Raw genomic sequence first — 18,078 nt, forward strand, 5'->3', positions numbered from 1 at the left:
TAAAATCAAAAGATATTGTTGTATGGATATGGTGGAGTCTAATGGGGAGACACGTAAACAGCTATATATAAAATGAAAGCTTAGAGGAGAGATTGTAAATAATCAACAGAGAAAATTCTCAAATTAATGAGGATCAGGGAAATCTTCCTGTAGTAGGTGAGATTTTAGTTGGGACTTAAAAGAAATCAAGAGGGAAAACATTCAAATCAACAGAAATTCTAGAAAGAGAAGGAAGGTGGAAAGGGATGGTATGAAAGGCTTTGAACATCAAACAGAAGAATTTATATTTGATCTTGGAAATGATAGGGTACCAATGGGGTCTGTGTGTGTGTCTGTGTCTGTGTCTCTGTGTGTCTGTGTCTTTAAGTGTATATTTGACATAGTCAGACCTACACTTTAGAAAGATCACTTTGACAGCTGAATGGAGGACCCTTCAGGCCATAACTAACTCAAGAGATGGGATCCATCATATCTTGCCACTATATTAAACTTAAAAGAAAAGAGAATGGATGGTGTAATTATAAAACACTTTTTCTTCTCACCAGAAAGAGCAGTTATCTAAATATAAGACCATGCTTTTTAATAAGAGGAAATAAATAACACAGAACAACTTCATTTGACCATATCCCATAGGAAAACTAAAAATGAAATTAACAGCTTAGATCTGTTGAAATTTATTTGAGTTTTTCAAGCAACTTTTCCCCTGTAATTGCTGTTAAGTTATTCTCTATAATATCTTATCATTTCAAATATTTTAAAGCCCATATGTCTTCTTCCATTTTCCCTTTTATTTTTCTTACCTCAATGTCAAATTTGGCAAATTGTTTACAATGTTTTGATTTTTCTACTGGCTGAGTTTTACAAAGTTTGAAATGTTTCTAAAGACTGGCCTTCCCTAGCCTGGATATAGGTATCAATAAAGTAAACTTCTAGAGATCAGGGACTGTTTAATTAGTTGTCATTATATCTCTAACACTTAGCTGGACACATTAGAGGTACTTAATAAATGTTGGTTAGTTTTATGAATATAGAGTATATCTATAAACATTCAGAGATTGGTAAGACTGGATAGAACTCTAGAGAAACTCTCCTCATCCTCCCAGCTCTAGGAGGGAGCCTTTGCCTTATATTTACAGGATCCTTGCACCCACACCACTCTGTGGCTCTCTTGTCATGAAGTCTCACTATTTCCACTCCCTAGAAACTTGAACTTCACTGACTCCATGTGACCCAGCTTTGATGATTAAACCCTTCTTCCCTCCACCCAATTACTAGCACTTATACAGTGTTTCCTCCCCACACTAGAATATAATAAAAACAATAACGAGATTTATGTACATTTGGGCAACTCGGCCACATAGTAGATTTAGTGTCCAAAATCAGGAAGACCTGAGTTCAAATGCAATCTCAGATACTTATTAGCAGTATGATCCTGAACAAGTCACTTAACTCTTTTTATCTCCATTTCCTCAGCTGTAAAAATGAGTCAGCGAAAGAGATGGCAAACCACTCCATTATCTTTACCAAGAAAATCTCAAAAGAGGTCATGAAGAGTCATGACTGAAAAATGACTAAAATTAATAAACAGCACCGTTTTGTTTACTATATACTAAATATTTTACAAATATTATCCTATTGGATCCTCACAATAACCTTGGGAGATAGGTTATCATAGTTTTATAGATGAGGAAACTGAGACAAATGGTAGTTAAATGGCTTGGTCAAGGTCACAGTTAATAACTGTGAGACCAAATTTGAATCCAGGTCATCTTGACTCCAAACTCAGTTGTCTTATCCACTGTGCCTATATAAGCTCTTTGAAGGCAAGACCTTTCTTACTTATATTTGCACCTCAGAGTTTAGCACAGAGCCTTGTCAACACATATAAACATGTAAGAAAAACCTTAATTATCCCAAACCCCTCACCATATACAGATGAGAACTGAGGCTCAGAGAAGTTAAGGGATCTAATATGGAAGCAGAGCAGAGTTTTAAACTTGGGTCTGCTGCTTCTTGTCCTGTGGTCCGTGTTATATATCCTACTCAAGGATAGACCAGATGTGATTGTTTTAATTCAGTGCTTTGCCAATTTTGGATGTAGTACAGGAGATGTTCCCAATAACCACACTTCAGTTTTTTTGCATTTGTACTACTATGGTGATAATGCTAATTCATCATGTTATAATGAGCCTGATGCTCATGGTAGGAAGTGGGACAGGCAGCTATTTGGAGGTATACTGGCTCTTTCAAATCACCAGGGCACGATTTAGTCCTTTGACTGCAGTCTTCATGTTAAAACCATCAGTAGGATTGGTAAAATGCCTAGGAAGCCCTAAGAAAAATAATGCTTTCTAATTAGAGTGATCATATTCAAAAGAGCTCCAGGTATTTAAAATAACATTTAAAATAAATAATGCAAAGGTTTGGTGTATGGTGGATTTTTTTTTTCTCATATGTAGCTAGACTGGTCTGCCAAATTTCAGTCTTTGTGTTTATTCTTTTCTTTGGTTGGTCACTTGTTTCTGTTTTGGGAAAATGTAAAATCAAAGTCCTGTCTTTTCTACATAGATTTTATTTTTTTTTCCTTTAATTTCAGAGCAACCATCAAAACCTGAAATTGAAAATAGAGCACAATTCTTGGAAACAGAACAGCTGAAAAAGGTAAGGCACACATTTCTTGCTTAACTCACAGTCTTAATTTCATCTAGTTTGAAGGACCTGATCATAGCTACATAAGAATCCAAATTTAGTTCATTCAGAAAGACAGGGGACCATTAGTTTAAGACTGTGCAGGAGAGGAGAGAAAGGTAATTCATCTCTCTTGCAAAATGCTTATAGTCTGCTGTTCGAAAATATATCCTTGGATATGATTTCTCTCTCATAACATTCCATTTGGATCAATGTATACCATGGAAACAATGTAAAGACTGACAAATTGCCTTCGGGGGGGGAGGGAAGTAAGATTACGAGGAAAACCATGAAACTCAAAATAAATAAAGCCTTATAAAAAAAAGAAAACAAAAAGAAAATATATATCCTTGAGAGCCAAAATAGTCACTTCCACATAATGTGTATGAGTAGATCATTTGGTTCCAAAATGACTGGTTACACTGTACTCCTTTGCTTCTCACTTGTATAATAAACATTTCTTTGTTGAAAGAAAAAAAAGTCTCAGGGGCAGCTAGGTTGTGCAATGGATAGAGCACCGGACGGGGAGTCAGGAGGAACTGAGTTCAAATCCAGCTTCAAACACCTAATAATTGCCTAGCTGTGTGACCTTTGGCATGTCACTTAACCCATTGCCTTGCAAAAACTACAAAAATAAAAAAATAAAAAATTCTTAAGTTCTATTGAAAAATGCCATGTTACAAATAGTGAATGTCATGTTTTTTTTCTAAAACAAATTTTAATAAAAATGCAGTAGGGTCAATAAGTAGCCCTTCTTTTGACTGGGAAGGTGGAATGATTGTGCTTAGATAAAAGATCATTAGTAATTAACAGGAAGGACTGATTAGAGAAATGCAAATGAAAGCACCTTTGAGGTATCACATCATACCTCTCCAATTGGCCAACATGACCAGAAAGAACAATGATCAATATTGGAAGGGATGTAGGAAATCTGGGATATTAATGCATTGTTGGTGGAGCTGTGAACTCATCCAACCTTGCTAGAGAGCAATTTGGAATTATGCCCAAAGGGTAATAAAAATATACATACCCTTTGACCCAGAGATCCTACTGCTTGCTGGGTCTATACCCTGAAGAGATCATCAAAAATGATAAAAATACAAAGGGCGGCTAGGTGGTGCAGTGGATAGAGCACCGAAGTGCCTGAGTTCAAATACCGCCTCAAACACTTAATAATTACCCTAGCTTGTGTGGCCTTGGGCAAGCCATATTAACCCCATTGCCTTGCAAAAAAAGACCTAAAAAAAAGAAAAATAATAAAAATATGTACAAAAATATTCATAGAAGTTCTGTTTATGGTGGCAAAGAATTGGAAATTGAGGGGATGTCCATCAATTGGAGAATGGCTAAGCAAATTGTGGAACATGTATGTGATAGAACATATTGTTCTATTAGAAATCAGGAGGGATAGGATTTCAAAGACTGGAAAACTTGCATAAATTGATGCTGAGTGAGATGAGCAGAACCAGAAGAACCTTATACACTTTAACAACATGGGGTGATGATCAACATTGATACACATGCTCACTCCATCAGGGAAATAATCAGGGACAATTTTAGAGGATTGGTGAGGGAGGATACCATCTGTATGCAGAGAAAGAACTGTGGAGTTTAAATGAAGACCAAAGATTATTATCTTCATTTTTTAAAAAGTAGTCATATATATTACATAATTTGATGTCTCTAATATTATCTTTCTTCCTTAAGGATATGTTTTTTCCTCACATCATATTCGGTTTTCATCTATGCATATCATGGAAACAAATACAAAGACTATCACATTGCCTTCTGTTGGGGGGAGGGAAAAAATTTTAAATTCAAAACCTTGCAAAAAATAATTGGTAGAAACTACTATTGTATATAATTGGAAAACAAAATATTTATATAATAAAAAAATAACATGAGAATGAATGGGTCATCTCCATCTCCATTTTTACAATAATCATTCTGGGTCACTAAATTTTGTTTAAATAAAGCAGTTAGACTTAATTGTTAATATTGCCTTCTGTTTTGCAGTTGGGTGAATGTGTTTCTAAAGACAGTTATCCAGATGTCAACATTACATGGTACAGGAATGGAAAAACTTTGGACCCTTCAGAAGGTGAGTCTGAGTATTTACTGGATATGCAATCTAACTGAAATAGTTTGCTAAATTTTGATCTATAACAATGGACCTTATCACTTTAAGTATCCATTATTTTTTCCCAAATGCTGATTTAGTGCTGCTGGAAAAGAGAAAGAAGTAAAAAAAAAATTACTTCTATGTGTGACATGTTCTCATAGTTAATTAAAGTGTGTAGGAGACAGGACTGTAGGATTCTATTTTTGCTTGTACTATTGTTTTACTCTGTAATACTGAAAAGATATCTACCTTGCTACATGTCAGTCTCCCTGCCTATTCAGTCCCTATAGCAGGACTAAGTCATCTTTCAAAGGTTTTGTGAAGTTTAAGTATCTTGAAGTCAAATAAAAAATTCTAAGATTAATATCTCTTTTGTCTTTTAGGTGTGGTCACAACTTTACAAAGACAAGTAGACCCTGCAACTCAACTTTCCACAGTAACTTCATCTCTAATGTATAAGACAACAAAAAATGATATCAAAATACCATTCACTTGTTCTGTAACATATTATGGTCCATCTGGTCAAAAAATAATTCATTCTGATCAAGCATTTTTTGATATTTACTGTAAGTAACTATTTTTTTTTTAATTTTGTGTTTGTCATTTAAGTCTTATCTGACTCTTCATGACCCTATTTGAGTTTTACATGGCAAGGATACTGAAACAGTTTGTCATTTCCTCCTTCAGCTCATTTTTACAAATAAGGAACCCAAGGCAAACAGGGTTGCTTGACTTGCCCAGGTTCACATAACTAGTCAGTGTCTGAGATCAGATTTGAACTCAGAAAGATAAGTCTACTGACTCCAGGCTTGACACTATCCATTGCTCCACCTAGCTGCCAATATTTTTTGTATATCTACAAAATAATGTTATCTATGTCAGTTAATAAATATGGTGTTTTCCTATTTTCTAAAGAAAGCAACTATTTGAATCAGAAGATATAGAATCAATATTAGCTCTGCTATTTGCTGTTATAATTTATGAGCCTAGCAATTTTTTTTTATTTTTGCAATGGGGTTAAATGACTTGCCCAAGGTCACACAGTTAGGTAATTATTAAGTATCAGAACCCGGATTTGAACTCAGATCCTCCTCCAAGGCCAGGCACTCTATCCACTGTGCCACCTCAACTATCTTAAAATGAAATAATATCTGACACATTGAGAATTCTCTACATTCTGTTTTTTCTATTTAACTTAACCTAACAATTTAAATCATAGAATATTCTAACTAGAAAAGTTCCTGGAGAGCATCTAGTCTTACTCCCAAAATCTATAAATATTTTCTACAAGTATTTAATAAATATTTGTTTAATTGATTGGGAAAGGAGGCTAGAACCACAAGCAATTTAGGGAAATTGAGTGGTGTAAATTTAGATTTGATGCAAAGAAAACCTTCCTAAATAAGAGCTAGCCACAAGCAGAATCAGCTGCCTTGAATGGGGGTAACAGGTTTCTTCTCACTGAAATCTTCACAGGCAAAGGTTGAATTATAGCTTGTTAGGTATGATATGGCAGTAATATTGGTTAAGGCATAGGATGCACTAGATGACCTCAAAAGTCTCTTCTTTGATTCCATGAGTCTTTGAATGGAATCTGGTTCTCCTTAATTTTACAAAAGGATAAGCACCCAGACAGGACTTGTCCTGATTAAGCAGGTAACTATATCTTCTGTCAATTTTGCATGCTTTCTAATTGTTTACAATGCAATTCAATATTAGAAGTAGAGAGATTCAGGGGAAAAGATATGTTAGTGGGGGTTTTTTGAACTAAGAATTATGGCAAGTTTTCTAAAGTGAAAATTTACTTGAAATTCCAAAATTGGCATAATAAGGTCAAGAGTGATGCTCAGCCCAGTTCCTATCTGCCCTTCACAAATAGTGAAAATGCCAGTGGGGCCAAGGAAAATGTCCAAGTCTACCTACATATTGTTTCCTGTGTATAAAACAAATAGAACCTGGTTTAAGTTTACACTAAGAAAAGTTTAAGGGGGGCGGAGCCAAGATGGCGACAAGAAGGGATCCAGTCTTAGGAGCTCTCTGATAAAATTCATCAGCTAAGGACTCTAACTAAACATTCGAGAGACAGAACCCACAAAGGGACCCAGTGAGGCAGTTCTCCTACTCAAGGTAACCTGGAAAAGAGCAGAAAGGCTCTGCTCCCCAGGGTCGGAGAGGCAGCCTGCCAGAAGGGTGGCCCACCAGAGCCAAAGAACCTCAGCCTCCCGGAGGCAGCCCCAGGGCACTGGGGGTCTCAGCTCACAGCAGCGGGGGAGTCTCCTGAGCTGCACCCCGAGGAGCACCGGGCACAAAGTGGGGAAACAGCGGTGGACCTCTGCCAGAGCAAGCACATGGAGCCCAGCCCTCAGGGCACACAGCAAGCATCATCATCTTTCCCCAGCCCAAATCCAGGAAACAGAAGCAGGCTGAGCCAGTAAGCAGGAGCCCCCAGGGCATGAGCCCATTGAGCTGAGGGAGGGGAGTGAAGAAAGACTGCCTAGCTCTGTCCTCTGCCCCTGAAACAGGACTCTGGGGCTCTGACCACATTCCGATCCTGACCACAGTCTAGGCCCCCCCCCCCATAGAACAGCAGCCCCCCCCACATCAGCCCCGTGTCAGAGGGGGGCACTTATGGTCATTCACAGACCAGCAGGGAGGACAGAACCTCACACACTGAGACCCTTGTGGGAGTGTCCCAAAAGCTCAAGAAACACCCCAAACCAGGCCCAGGCTGGGAAAATGAGCAAGCAGAGAAACAAAAAGAAGACTATTGAGAAATATTTTGCAAAATGAGCCCAAGAAGGACCAAAATACTCAGTCTGAAGCTGAGGAAGCACAAGCTCCTGCATCTAAAGAGCTCAAAAAAGACTTTGAAAATCAAATGAGGGAGTTGGAAGAAAAACTGGGAAAAGAAAGGAGAGAGATGCAGGAAAAACATGAAAATGAAGTCAGCAGCTTAGTCAAGGAAATCCAAAAAAATGCTGAAGAAAATAGCATGCTAAAAACCAGCTTAGGTCAAATGGATAGAACAGTTCAAAAAGTTATTGAGGAGAAGAATACTTTAAAAAGCAAAATTGGCCAGATGGACAAAGAGATAAGAAAACTCTCTGAGGAGAACAAATCCTTCAGACAAAGAATAGAATTCAGGGAGATTGATGAATTTAACAGAAATCAGGAATCAATACTTCAAAACAAAAAAAAATGAAAAATTAGAAGAAAATGTGAAATATCTCATTGAAAAAAACAACTGATATGGAAAACAGACTTAGGAAAGATAATTTAAAAATTATTGGAATACCTGAAAGTCATGATCAGGAAAAGAGCCTTGACATCATTTTCAAAGAATTACTACAGGAAAATTGCCCTGATATTCTAGAAGGAGAGGGCAAAATAGAAATGGAGAGAATCCACCGATCCCCCCGAGAAAGAGATCCCAAAAAACCAACCCCTAGGAATATTATAGCCAAGTTCCAGAACTCCCAAGTCAAAGAGAAAATATTACAAGCAGCCAGAAGGACATAGTTCAAAGATCGTGGAGCTGCAGTCAGGATCACACAGGACTTAGCAGCAGCTACATTGGAAGCTCGTAGGGCTTGGAATACAATATACCAGAAGGCAAAAGAGCTTAGAATGCAGCCAAGAATGAACTACCCAGCAAGGCTGAATGTCCTCTTCCAGGGAAAAAGATGGACTTTCAATAAACCAGGGGAATTTCAAATGTTCCTTTTGGAATGGCCAGAGCTGAACAGAAGGTTTGATCTTCAGATACAGGACTCAGGTGAAGCATGGACATTGGAGGAGAGGGGGGAAATATGAGGGACTTAAAGAGGATGAACTGCATGTATTTCCTGCATAGAAAAATGACACTGATAATACTCATATGAACCTTCTCAGTTAATAGAGCAGGTAGAGAGAGCTTTTATAGTTGAAGCACAGGAGAAAGCTGAATTCGAAGATAAAATATGGTGTAAAAATGGAGTCAATAGAAAAAAAAGGTAAATGGAATGGGAGAAAGAAAAAGGAGAGGGGGAATAGTCCAAGATATTTCACATAAGATTTTTTTTATACAATGAGCTATTGCAATGATATGGAAGGGGGGAGGCAAGGGGGAATGAGGGAAACGCTCTCATCAGAGATGGCTAGGAGAGGAAACAGCAAATATACTCAATGGGGTATAGACATCTGGAGTAAGAAGGAGGGGGGAGCAGGGGGAAGGGGTGGGGATGTGAATAAAGGAGGAGAGGATGGACCATGGAGGGGAGAGTGGCCAGATATAACACATTTTCTTTCTTACTTCTTGCAAGGGGATGGGAATGGAAGGCCTGCCCAGGACCATAGGGCCAGGTGGATTCTGGGCCTAAGGGATGGTATGGGGGCTGAGGGCTTCTTGGCCCTGGGACCAGGGATCTGTCTGCTGCGCCACTCAGTGACCCTACAGCAAAGTCATAGTGAAAGGAGAGAGAAAATATAGTACATGGTAGTGGAGAAATATGAAAGGAGGGAGTCGCGATCAGCAATGGCAATGGTGGAAAAATATGGAAATAACTTTTGTGATGGACTTATCATAAAGAATGAGATCCACCCATGACAGAGTTGTTGGTGTTGGAACAAAGACTCAAGCACATTTTTTGTTATGATTATTTGGGGGAGGGTACAGGGCAAGTAGGGCTGGATGGCCTTCCTGGGGCCACATAACGGGGTGACCTTTGGGTGTCTGGGGCCGGATTTGGATCCAGGTGCTCCTGGCTCAAGGGCCAGTGCTCTGTCTGCCACCCAGCCACCCCTACTATTATTACTATTTTATTTTATTTTGGGTCTTTTTTTTTCTTTCTTTTTTGGGGGGGGTGTTTTGCAGGGCAGTGGGGATCCGGTAGCTTGCATGTCACACGGCTGGGTGATTGTTGGGTTTAAGAGGCTGAATATGGGCTCGGGTGCTCGTGGCTCCAGGGCTGTTGCTTCGTCCATTGCACCACCTAGCCATACCTACAATTATTACTATTATTATTTTTTTATTTTAATTTTTTTCCTCTCCTCTTTACTTTTTTCACCCAAACAAGTCTATCTATATTCATGGGGGAGGAGGAGGGGTATTTTGTTTACTTGTAAACAAGAATATTTTATTAATGTAAAAAAAACATTTGTACAAAATGAGAATAAAAAAATAAATTTAAAAGAATGTCAAATAGAAAAAAAAGAAATAAAGAAATTTCAAGCATAAAAAAAGAAAAAAAAAAGAAAAGTTTAAAACCTAGCGCTTTTCAAGAGGGAAAAAAAAACGTTTCCATTAAAATGGTTCTTAAACTAGCCAAATAGAAAACCACTGAGCCAAGAAATTTGTATCTTACCCTTTTATTTATAAAGCAGTATTGCTCTTCTGAAGTAAATTTATTTTATTTGCCTATAATTAATGGCAGAACACAAGAAAATTTTCTCCCAAGTTGTTTATATGATAACTACCTTTGCTGATACCACTGAGAGGGCAAAGTGATAGAGGTTGTCAAAGTGGTATTTATAAATTGAGAAGGGAAAAGAAAGTTGTAGAGATAGGTATAGTAGCAAATGCTGGGAAAAGAATATATTAAGATATATCAAGAACATGGAGATTTTCCCACACTATGAATGTCATACTATGAAGTGTGGACTTGACTCTATATATAATATGGTAATGCAATATTCAGAAAAAAAGGATTATAGAGAAATTGATCTGGTTATGGTATAAAGAATGAATTGAAGGAGAGACTAACAAGAATGTAGGATCAAACTTATGAAGACTAGACTAGGGGATTGTGTTTAGTTGTCTCATCAATGCTACTTTCTGCTTGTGGGACCTTGAGGAAGCCTTTGAATCTTTTCCTGGGCCTCTGTTTTCTTAACTATTGGATTAGATGATGTCTAAATTCCCTTCTAGCTCTAAATATGTAATCCTAAAGGCATAATAAAAAAATATATAAATCTAGCTACATGGGGGAGATAAGTAGAAAATTTCAGTTCTAGGCATTGCATTTAAGTATTGAAAAACTGGAAAGGTCTGGAAGAAAGCAACATGGTGCAGTCACTATACTATGACTGGTGCAGTCATATTATAAATATATATCATATGACAATACAACAAAAATGCATACAACTACTTTTTGAAGGAAGTAGAGCCTGGAGAAGACTTGTGCACTCTTGATTGGTATCAGAGCATTTAAAACATTCTTATGTGGAGAGATTACAATTGTTTTGCTTGATGGGGGATGGATGGAAGTGGAAGAGAGACAGATGTTAAATCAATAGAAGATCAGTAGACTTGCTACACAGTAAAAGCTATCCAAAATGGAATTACTTCTTTCTTCAGATGGTAGATATCCTATTCCTGGTGACCTTTAACACTAGGAAGGACCAGGAGCATCAATTGACAGACTCCTTCCAGGTACTCTTAAAGTTTTGTCCTTCTAGATCCTGGATAATGAGTTAATTATTAAGATGGCTGTAGAAATTTCTGTATGGATATGTTAGACTAGGTGGATCTTGACACCCCTTTCATCTTTGGGAGTCTGTGATTTTATGAGTCAAATATAATGAAGATGCTGATATTCTCAGAAATATTAAACACTTTAATTTTTATTTCTAGAACAGTGATTTTATCAGTTTAAAGATTTTTTTTAAAGAGCAACTTCCTTTACTAATACATATTTACCTTTTCTGTATCATTAGAGATTTCTCTTGGGCAATTAAAGGGTTAAGTGATTTACCCAAGGTCCTATAGGTAGTAGATATCTGCTGCAGGGTTTGACCTTACACCTTCCTGAATCCAAAGCTTTCTTTCCATCAAATCTTCTGAATTTCCCCTCTATGATAGCTTAGGGTTTTCAAAGATCTTTATGCACATTTTCTCATTTAATTCTCACAACATCTCTATTGTGTTACCACCATGCATGTTACTACCAGTATTCTTGCCCTTATGTTACAGATGAGGAAAATGAATCTCAGGGAGATTTAGTGACTTGAGTAGGAGAATAGTACTGGCACTGATGGCATCAGAAGAGCCAAGAAGTAATTATCATTTTTGAGAAAGCCGATAGATTCATTTTAGACATGTTGAATTCACTCCAGAACGCTCCTGTTGAACTACCAATTTGTTGCTTTGGAGTGAGGTAATATATTGCCCACATTATCTCAGGATGGTTTATTAGTTTCCTAGTGAAGAGTAGGACTGTGACTAAAAGGAGAAGAGGAAAGGTAAGGGATGATAGAGGAAGATGAATGGAAATGATTTGAAATAGCAAATATGGTTGAGAGGGTAGGCTCCCATATCATAGCTTAGGCAGTGATGAGACAGCACTGGAATGGGAGTCAAGGACTGAGAAGTGTTGTGAAATGGTTTATAAGGAAATAGTATAAAAAACAAATTTTATGTATTTTAAAATACACTTCACAATCCTCAGCCTGGAGATTATCATTTGCAAATCAAGGGAAAGACTTTAGCTTCATTCCCATCCTAGCCCTGTTCTTGAGATCCTCTAGACCCCAAAACTGTATCTCCTCTCTACTTCATCCCCAGAACCTTTCTATTTTTTTTTTTTGGTTTTCTTTTGACTGAAGACTTCCATCATTAAAATACAAGCTCCTCAAGAGCAAAAAACTATTTCCTTCCCTCTAGCCTCCCTTCCTTCTTTCTTCTTTCCTTCCTTCCCTTAATCTTTCTTCTTTTCTATTGAAAAACCTGTAGGTGATGATGATGATGATGATGATGATGATGATGATGATAATGATAAGATTCACATATTGCTATAAGGTTTGCAAAGCATTGTGTATCTGTGTGTGTGTGTGTGTGTGTGATCTGCAGTGTCCACAAATACTCTGAAGAAAAGAGTAATCATACCACAATATTCTAGGCAAGCTTCAGACTAATGAGAAGAATTGCAAAATTTTGCAAAAATATTGCACACTTTGTGCTGGTATATGCAGAAAAATTGGAGAAACAATAATCTATTACTTCCCTCTCTCCCTCTGTTAATTTTGTTTGTATCTTTGACATGGGAAAAAATATCTTTGTAGTATCTGGGCAATTTAGCTTAGCCCCTCAAGTCCCACTTGTAGCATTAATCATATGAACCCTTCTTGGGGAGATTACTTTTGTCTTTATTAAGTATGCTGAAGTATATGATCTGGGGGAATTCCTTGCATATAACTTATGAAAGAACAGTTGTAAAGGTGATAAAGTATTCCATCAAATTTGCCTTAGACCATTTCTAAATCCAGTATTCTTTTAACCAAGTAGTGATTTTAAAACATCTTAGAAATTTAAAAGTAGACCCTAATTGGGAAGGTACTCATTTTGTAAATTCATATACTTCTAAGACTAGGATTTTTTTTCTCCTACTTTGTGTTTGTGAGATGTGGTTCATTATATATGAACATGAATTTCCCTACAATTCTGCTTTGTGAACAGCAGCTAATACTAAAAATTACCCTTAGCCCTATTTCCTTTAGAAATATTACCAAAGTGGAATGAAAGTTGTATTTTGACTTCATTGAACAGGACAGAATTATATTAAATTTACAATTCAGCTGATTGTGTTAAGGGTCTCCCTCAGATCTTGGGATTCATCTTTTTGAAAGCAAGTATATTTTTCAAGCGAAAAGCTTTGTCTGTCCTATTTAGCTCATATTCCTTTGTATTTAATGTAGGATACCATTCTGTAATGTGAGTGTAGTATTGTCTAATAGAACTTGCTGTTTTGATGGCTGCTTCAGTCTTTCCAAATAGTAAGTTTCTTAGAATACAGCTAAATTCATTATAATGAAATCCTACAGTGAGATTGTTCCTACTGGTCTTTTACATATAAAATAATTATGGTCATTTCTACTATAGTTAAAGACATTTTGCTAAGAAGAAATTGATTTTTATATAACAAGGTTCCTTTGTAGTTTGTTCTAACTAGGATTAGTACTCTGTATGGAAAGTACCTATTAACTTAAATCCTTCTATAAAAAGATACATTTAAGCAATTACCATTACTTGCTTCTTGAGAAAATTGTGTATAATTTAGTCATTTGCATTATATGTATAGAGTACTTCAAAAACTGTTAACTTGTGTCCATTATTTTTTCAGATCCCACAGAGAAGGTGACAATTCAAGTCTTGCCACCCAAAAATGCTATTAAGGAAGGAGACAACATCACTCTAAAATGTTTAGGAAATGGTAACCCCCCTCCAGAGGAGTTTTTGTTTTACCTTCCAGTAAGTGCTGTAATCCTTCCACTTAGCTTTAGAACTATCATTTTCCCCTGTTTGACATTTGTCTGATGTTCACATTTTATAACATAAGAGAGGGGGGTATGATGTTGTTCATACAGAGTCCCCATGGAAGATTATTTCTTACCTATGGGAAAGCTATAAAACAGGGGAGGCTTTTCTCCCAGCCTCCCCCTCCCCCATTACTAATAAAATTTAAATTACAGAAGAAGGTATTTTAAAAACTCTTCTAAAGTTACAAATCCAATGGGGGAAAAATGATGAGACACTGTTAAAAACCCATTGGTGTTTGATTTCTCAGAAAAGGTGCCAAATTGATTTTATCAGGAAGACTGAATGGAAAATAAAAGCTATAACAGAGAAAGAGCTTTCCTGCAATCTGATCCTAAATTTTCTAGTCATTTTTCATATAAATTTATAAGACCTGTCTTTTCACTGTACCTCAGTTTCTCCATCTAAAAAACAGACAGAACTATCTATGTTATTTAAGAATTGTGCAGCCAGGAAACATACCTATTCAAGAGCAATTGAAAGCATCTCATTCCCCCCCCAAAAAGCACCAAGAGGAAATGAAAATATTTGGATCTAGAATAATTTAATAATAATTGTTTTGAAAAATCCATTTAATTTCTTTTACTCTTAAAATAATTTAAATAAGAAAATGTCTTTATTTCTTCCCCTTCAAAAAAACTAGCAACATTAAAATAAAAAGCCCAAACAATTGCATTTAAATTCCAACCATAAATTCTATATTTTTCATTGAAGCAAACCTTTTCCTTTCAAAACTGAAGGAACTATATTGCAGTCATTAGGAAATATGGTTGTCCTCATCTTTGCTACCCAATGTAATCATAGGCTGCTTTACCTTTATCCAAAGGGACAGCCAGAAGGTATAAGAAGCTCGAATACTTATGTGCTGACAGATGTGAGAAGGAATGCGACAGGAGACTACAAATGTTCTCTAACAGATGAAAAAAGTATGATTGCTACTACAACCATCACAGTACACTGTAAGTTACCTTAGTTTTTTTCATGCCTAGTTTCCAAAAGCAATTTTTTTGTCTAATACTATGCCCTTTCCAAATAAACTGTAATTGTCATTGTTGTTCAGACATTCCTATCATGTCTGACTTTTTTTGGCAAAGATTCTGGAATTGTTTGCCATTTTCTTCTCTATCTCATTTTACAGATGAGGAAACTGAGGCAAATAGAGTTAAGTAATTTGCGCGGGATCAAAAAGCTAGTAAGTTCCTGAGGACAAATTTGAACTCAGGTATCCATGATTCCAGGCCTAGCACTCTTATCTATGGTGCCAGTTGCAAGTTGGTTTCATTAGATTTAATTAAGTTCATCAGTATCAGCACCACTTTAGTTCAGTGTTTATATTACAAAGTTTTTGACATGTATGTATTTAATTAATGTAGCTTTCAATTGTGCTGAAAATTAAGTATCATTCTAAATTCCTAGAGTGTATAGCAACAGAAACTGGTACTCTTATGGATATTAATGTAACAATTAACTATTATATATTATGAAGAACTGCCTGGATGTTCCTGAAATTCATAGAAGCAGCAGCTGGTTCATGGAAGTTTTATTTAAGACTTTATTTAATAGAGAAAAAAATTATGGGGCATAATATCATAACCAAATTCAGTTAAAATAAATTTGGCTTTGGGAATGAGATCCAGAGCCATTACAATAATTTCATTGGCCAATGAAACCATCTTGGTGGGTGGATAGTGAATATCTTAAAAGCAGAATCATCCTCAGGATCAAAGTCCACTTCAGTATCAGTTTTACTCTCTTTTAACCTGTGCTTTTAATCTTTAGACTAAAACTGTGTGAGCTCAGGTAGGCAAAAGGAGAGATGCACAGAGGCACATCAAGAGTAAACACTTGACTTGACCTTCCTAAAAATTGATTTTCCCATTCAGAGCAGTTCATCCTGTGGAGATACTGGCAAAACAAGTGCAGTCTGAGAAAGGGTTTCATGGAGACAGGGGGCCCACTTGCAGTGTTGCCCTTTTACACTCAGATTCAAAGACTACCCAGCACACACATCCTCCTTCCTTGGATGGAGATGAAGACCATTCTTGTAATGAGATTTGGATATCCTGGAGTGCTAGTGAGATCTTTCCTTCTGGGTTATTCAGTCTAAAACCTTGAGCCTGAGGCTTCACCCTGCTTCAAAAGAGAAGAGAGATTTCAGTAACCTTCCAGATTTTCCTGGGAAAGAGACTCTAAAGATCCTTTTCAAATCTCATTTTTGGGGGTTACTTCAAAGGCTTTTCTGGTAGAGATGCAAGAAGGGAAGTAGAATAGATAGCTGACAAGATAAATAACTGAACAGACAAACATATCAATTACTAATTAGTGCTACATGTTGGGATACCATGATAGTGTTGTAATCAGGCGTACATTCCAAAAAAAGCAAGTGAAAAGAAGAAGACTATTTATAAAATGTATCTCAAAAAATAATTGCCTTGTTCTATCTAGTATTCATCTTGTATTGACGAGTAAATCTATGGCTTGCACTAATTGTTGGAACAGCAGTGACATCCCTAGATAAGGACTTTGCTGCTATATTTTTCTATATGAATAAAACTAGCCATTTATGGGACCATTCATCCAAGACTGCCCTGCTTTCTTAATAGGCTTCTTTGCAAGCCTTACTCATTTTTTGGTGACACTGGGGAAATGATGCCAGTAGATAGCTCTGCCTTTGAAAGATGTCATGTGTAAATTGCTTCTAAGGGTCTTATGTCAAGAATCCCTAGCCTTGGGGGATGTTATGGCTTGCTTCCTTTTGATAGAGACTACAAAATCCCTAGAAATGAGAGCTACACTGTCTCTTAACTGAGGATCTAGCTGGAAGAACAAGCTGATAATAAAGTCACCAAAGTGTCTTGATAATCAGCAGTGATAGGAATAGGAATAAAGAGAAGAATGTGACAGTTTAATTGGATTTCAGGTGTTTGTGTGGGCTTTTTTTGTTAAATGCATTTTAGTTTTGAAATGCAAGGCTGGAATGTGGCAGTTGAGTTTTAAGAAAGAAGCCAGAGAAAATCAACATTTTAATTCTCTTAAAAGAAATACTGGTACCATGTTTTAGTTTTTGTTAGTTTTTTTTTTTTCTCCTGAAAACAAACCTGCTCTCTTTTCTAAGTAAGACCAAAAAATCTAAATAACAGACTGTACAAAAATAATCCCAGCCTATAAATGTATTCCCCTAAATCTTATAAATCCCCCCATAAGTAACTGGGAATATGAAACTTTTTTTTCTATCCTGCCCCCCCACATATACTAATTACCTTTTTTTAATTACTAATATTCATCACCATCCTTTAGGATAATTCCCTCCCAATTCTCATTTCCTAAATCAACCATCCAAATAAGAAAATATTCTACTTCACCTAGCACTGAATTTGACACTCAAATCCACTTCTACCAAATAATGTTTGTGGAAAAAATTTTTTGTATGTCTGATATAGAGCAATCGTTTTTTAGAAAATAATAATTGAGAGAGCAGGGATATTTCATTTAGTCCATTCCCCTAAAACATTAAGCTTTAAAAATTTTTTCACTTGCTTGATAGACATATATGTGTGTATATATGTAGAGATATTTGTATCTTGTATTCTTTAAAATGTTATTTTCTGATAGTATTAGTAAATGTAACTATCATTTAATCTTTAAACTAGATTAAAAAGTTAATAAACAATGCTTTATGGGTATAAAGTGTTAGTAGCACCTTTGTGAAGTAGTTCTAGAATATTTTCTGCTCTTTTAGTTTATCATAATTCTATAAAGATACTTGATTTTCTTATTTTACATATTACCTTCTTTTCCAGTAATGTTTCCCCTTATATTGTTTATTTCCTTCCAGAAATAACAAAGACTTTTTTCCCCTGGTGAAAAAATTAAATCTAATTGATATTCAATTGCAACCTCTACATTAAGCCATTTCAAAATCCAGACTGACTATTGGATGAACGAGTAATCAGATCACAGTTCAATTCATTCTCATATC

At 36.3% G+C, this 18,078-nt stretch overlaps 1 protein-coding gene across 1 annotated transcript in view; it reads left to right on the forward strand.

Moving 5' to 3' along the window:
* The window catches only part of ALCAM (activated leukocyte cell adhesion molecule), a 247,927-nt gene that overhangs the window by 207,538 nt on the left and 22,311 nt on the right, over positions 1–18,078 (forward strand). The window contains exons 4-8 of the mRNA XM_074214405.1: positions 2,597–2,661; positions 4,705–4,789; positions 5,194–5,376; positions 13,906–14,033; positions 14,926–15,058. Of these exons, the coding sequence (XP_074070506.1) occupies positions 2,597–2,661; positions 4,705–4,789; positions 5,194–5,376; positions 13,906–14,033; positions 14,926–15,058 (594 nt within the window). The remainder of the gene's footprint in view (positions 1–2,596; positions 2,662–4,704; positions 4,790–5,193; positions 5,377–13,905; positions 14,034–14,925; positions 15,059–18,078) is intronic.

This window comes from Macrotis lagotis, chromosome 1, assembly GCF_037893015.1.
Source record: "Macrotis lagotis isolate mMagLag1 chromosome 1, bilby.v1.9.chrom.fasta, whole genome shotgun sequence".
Taxonomy (NCBI): Eukaryota; Metazoa; Chordata; class Mammalia; order Peramelemorphia; family Peramelidae; genus Macrotis; species Macrotis lagotis.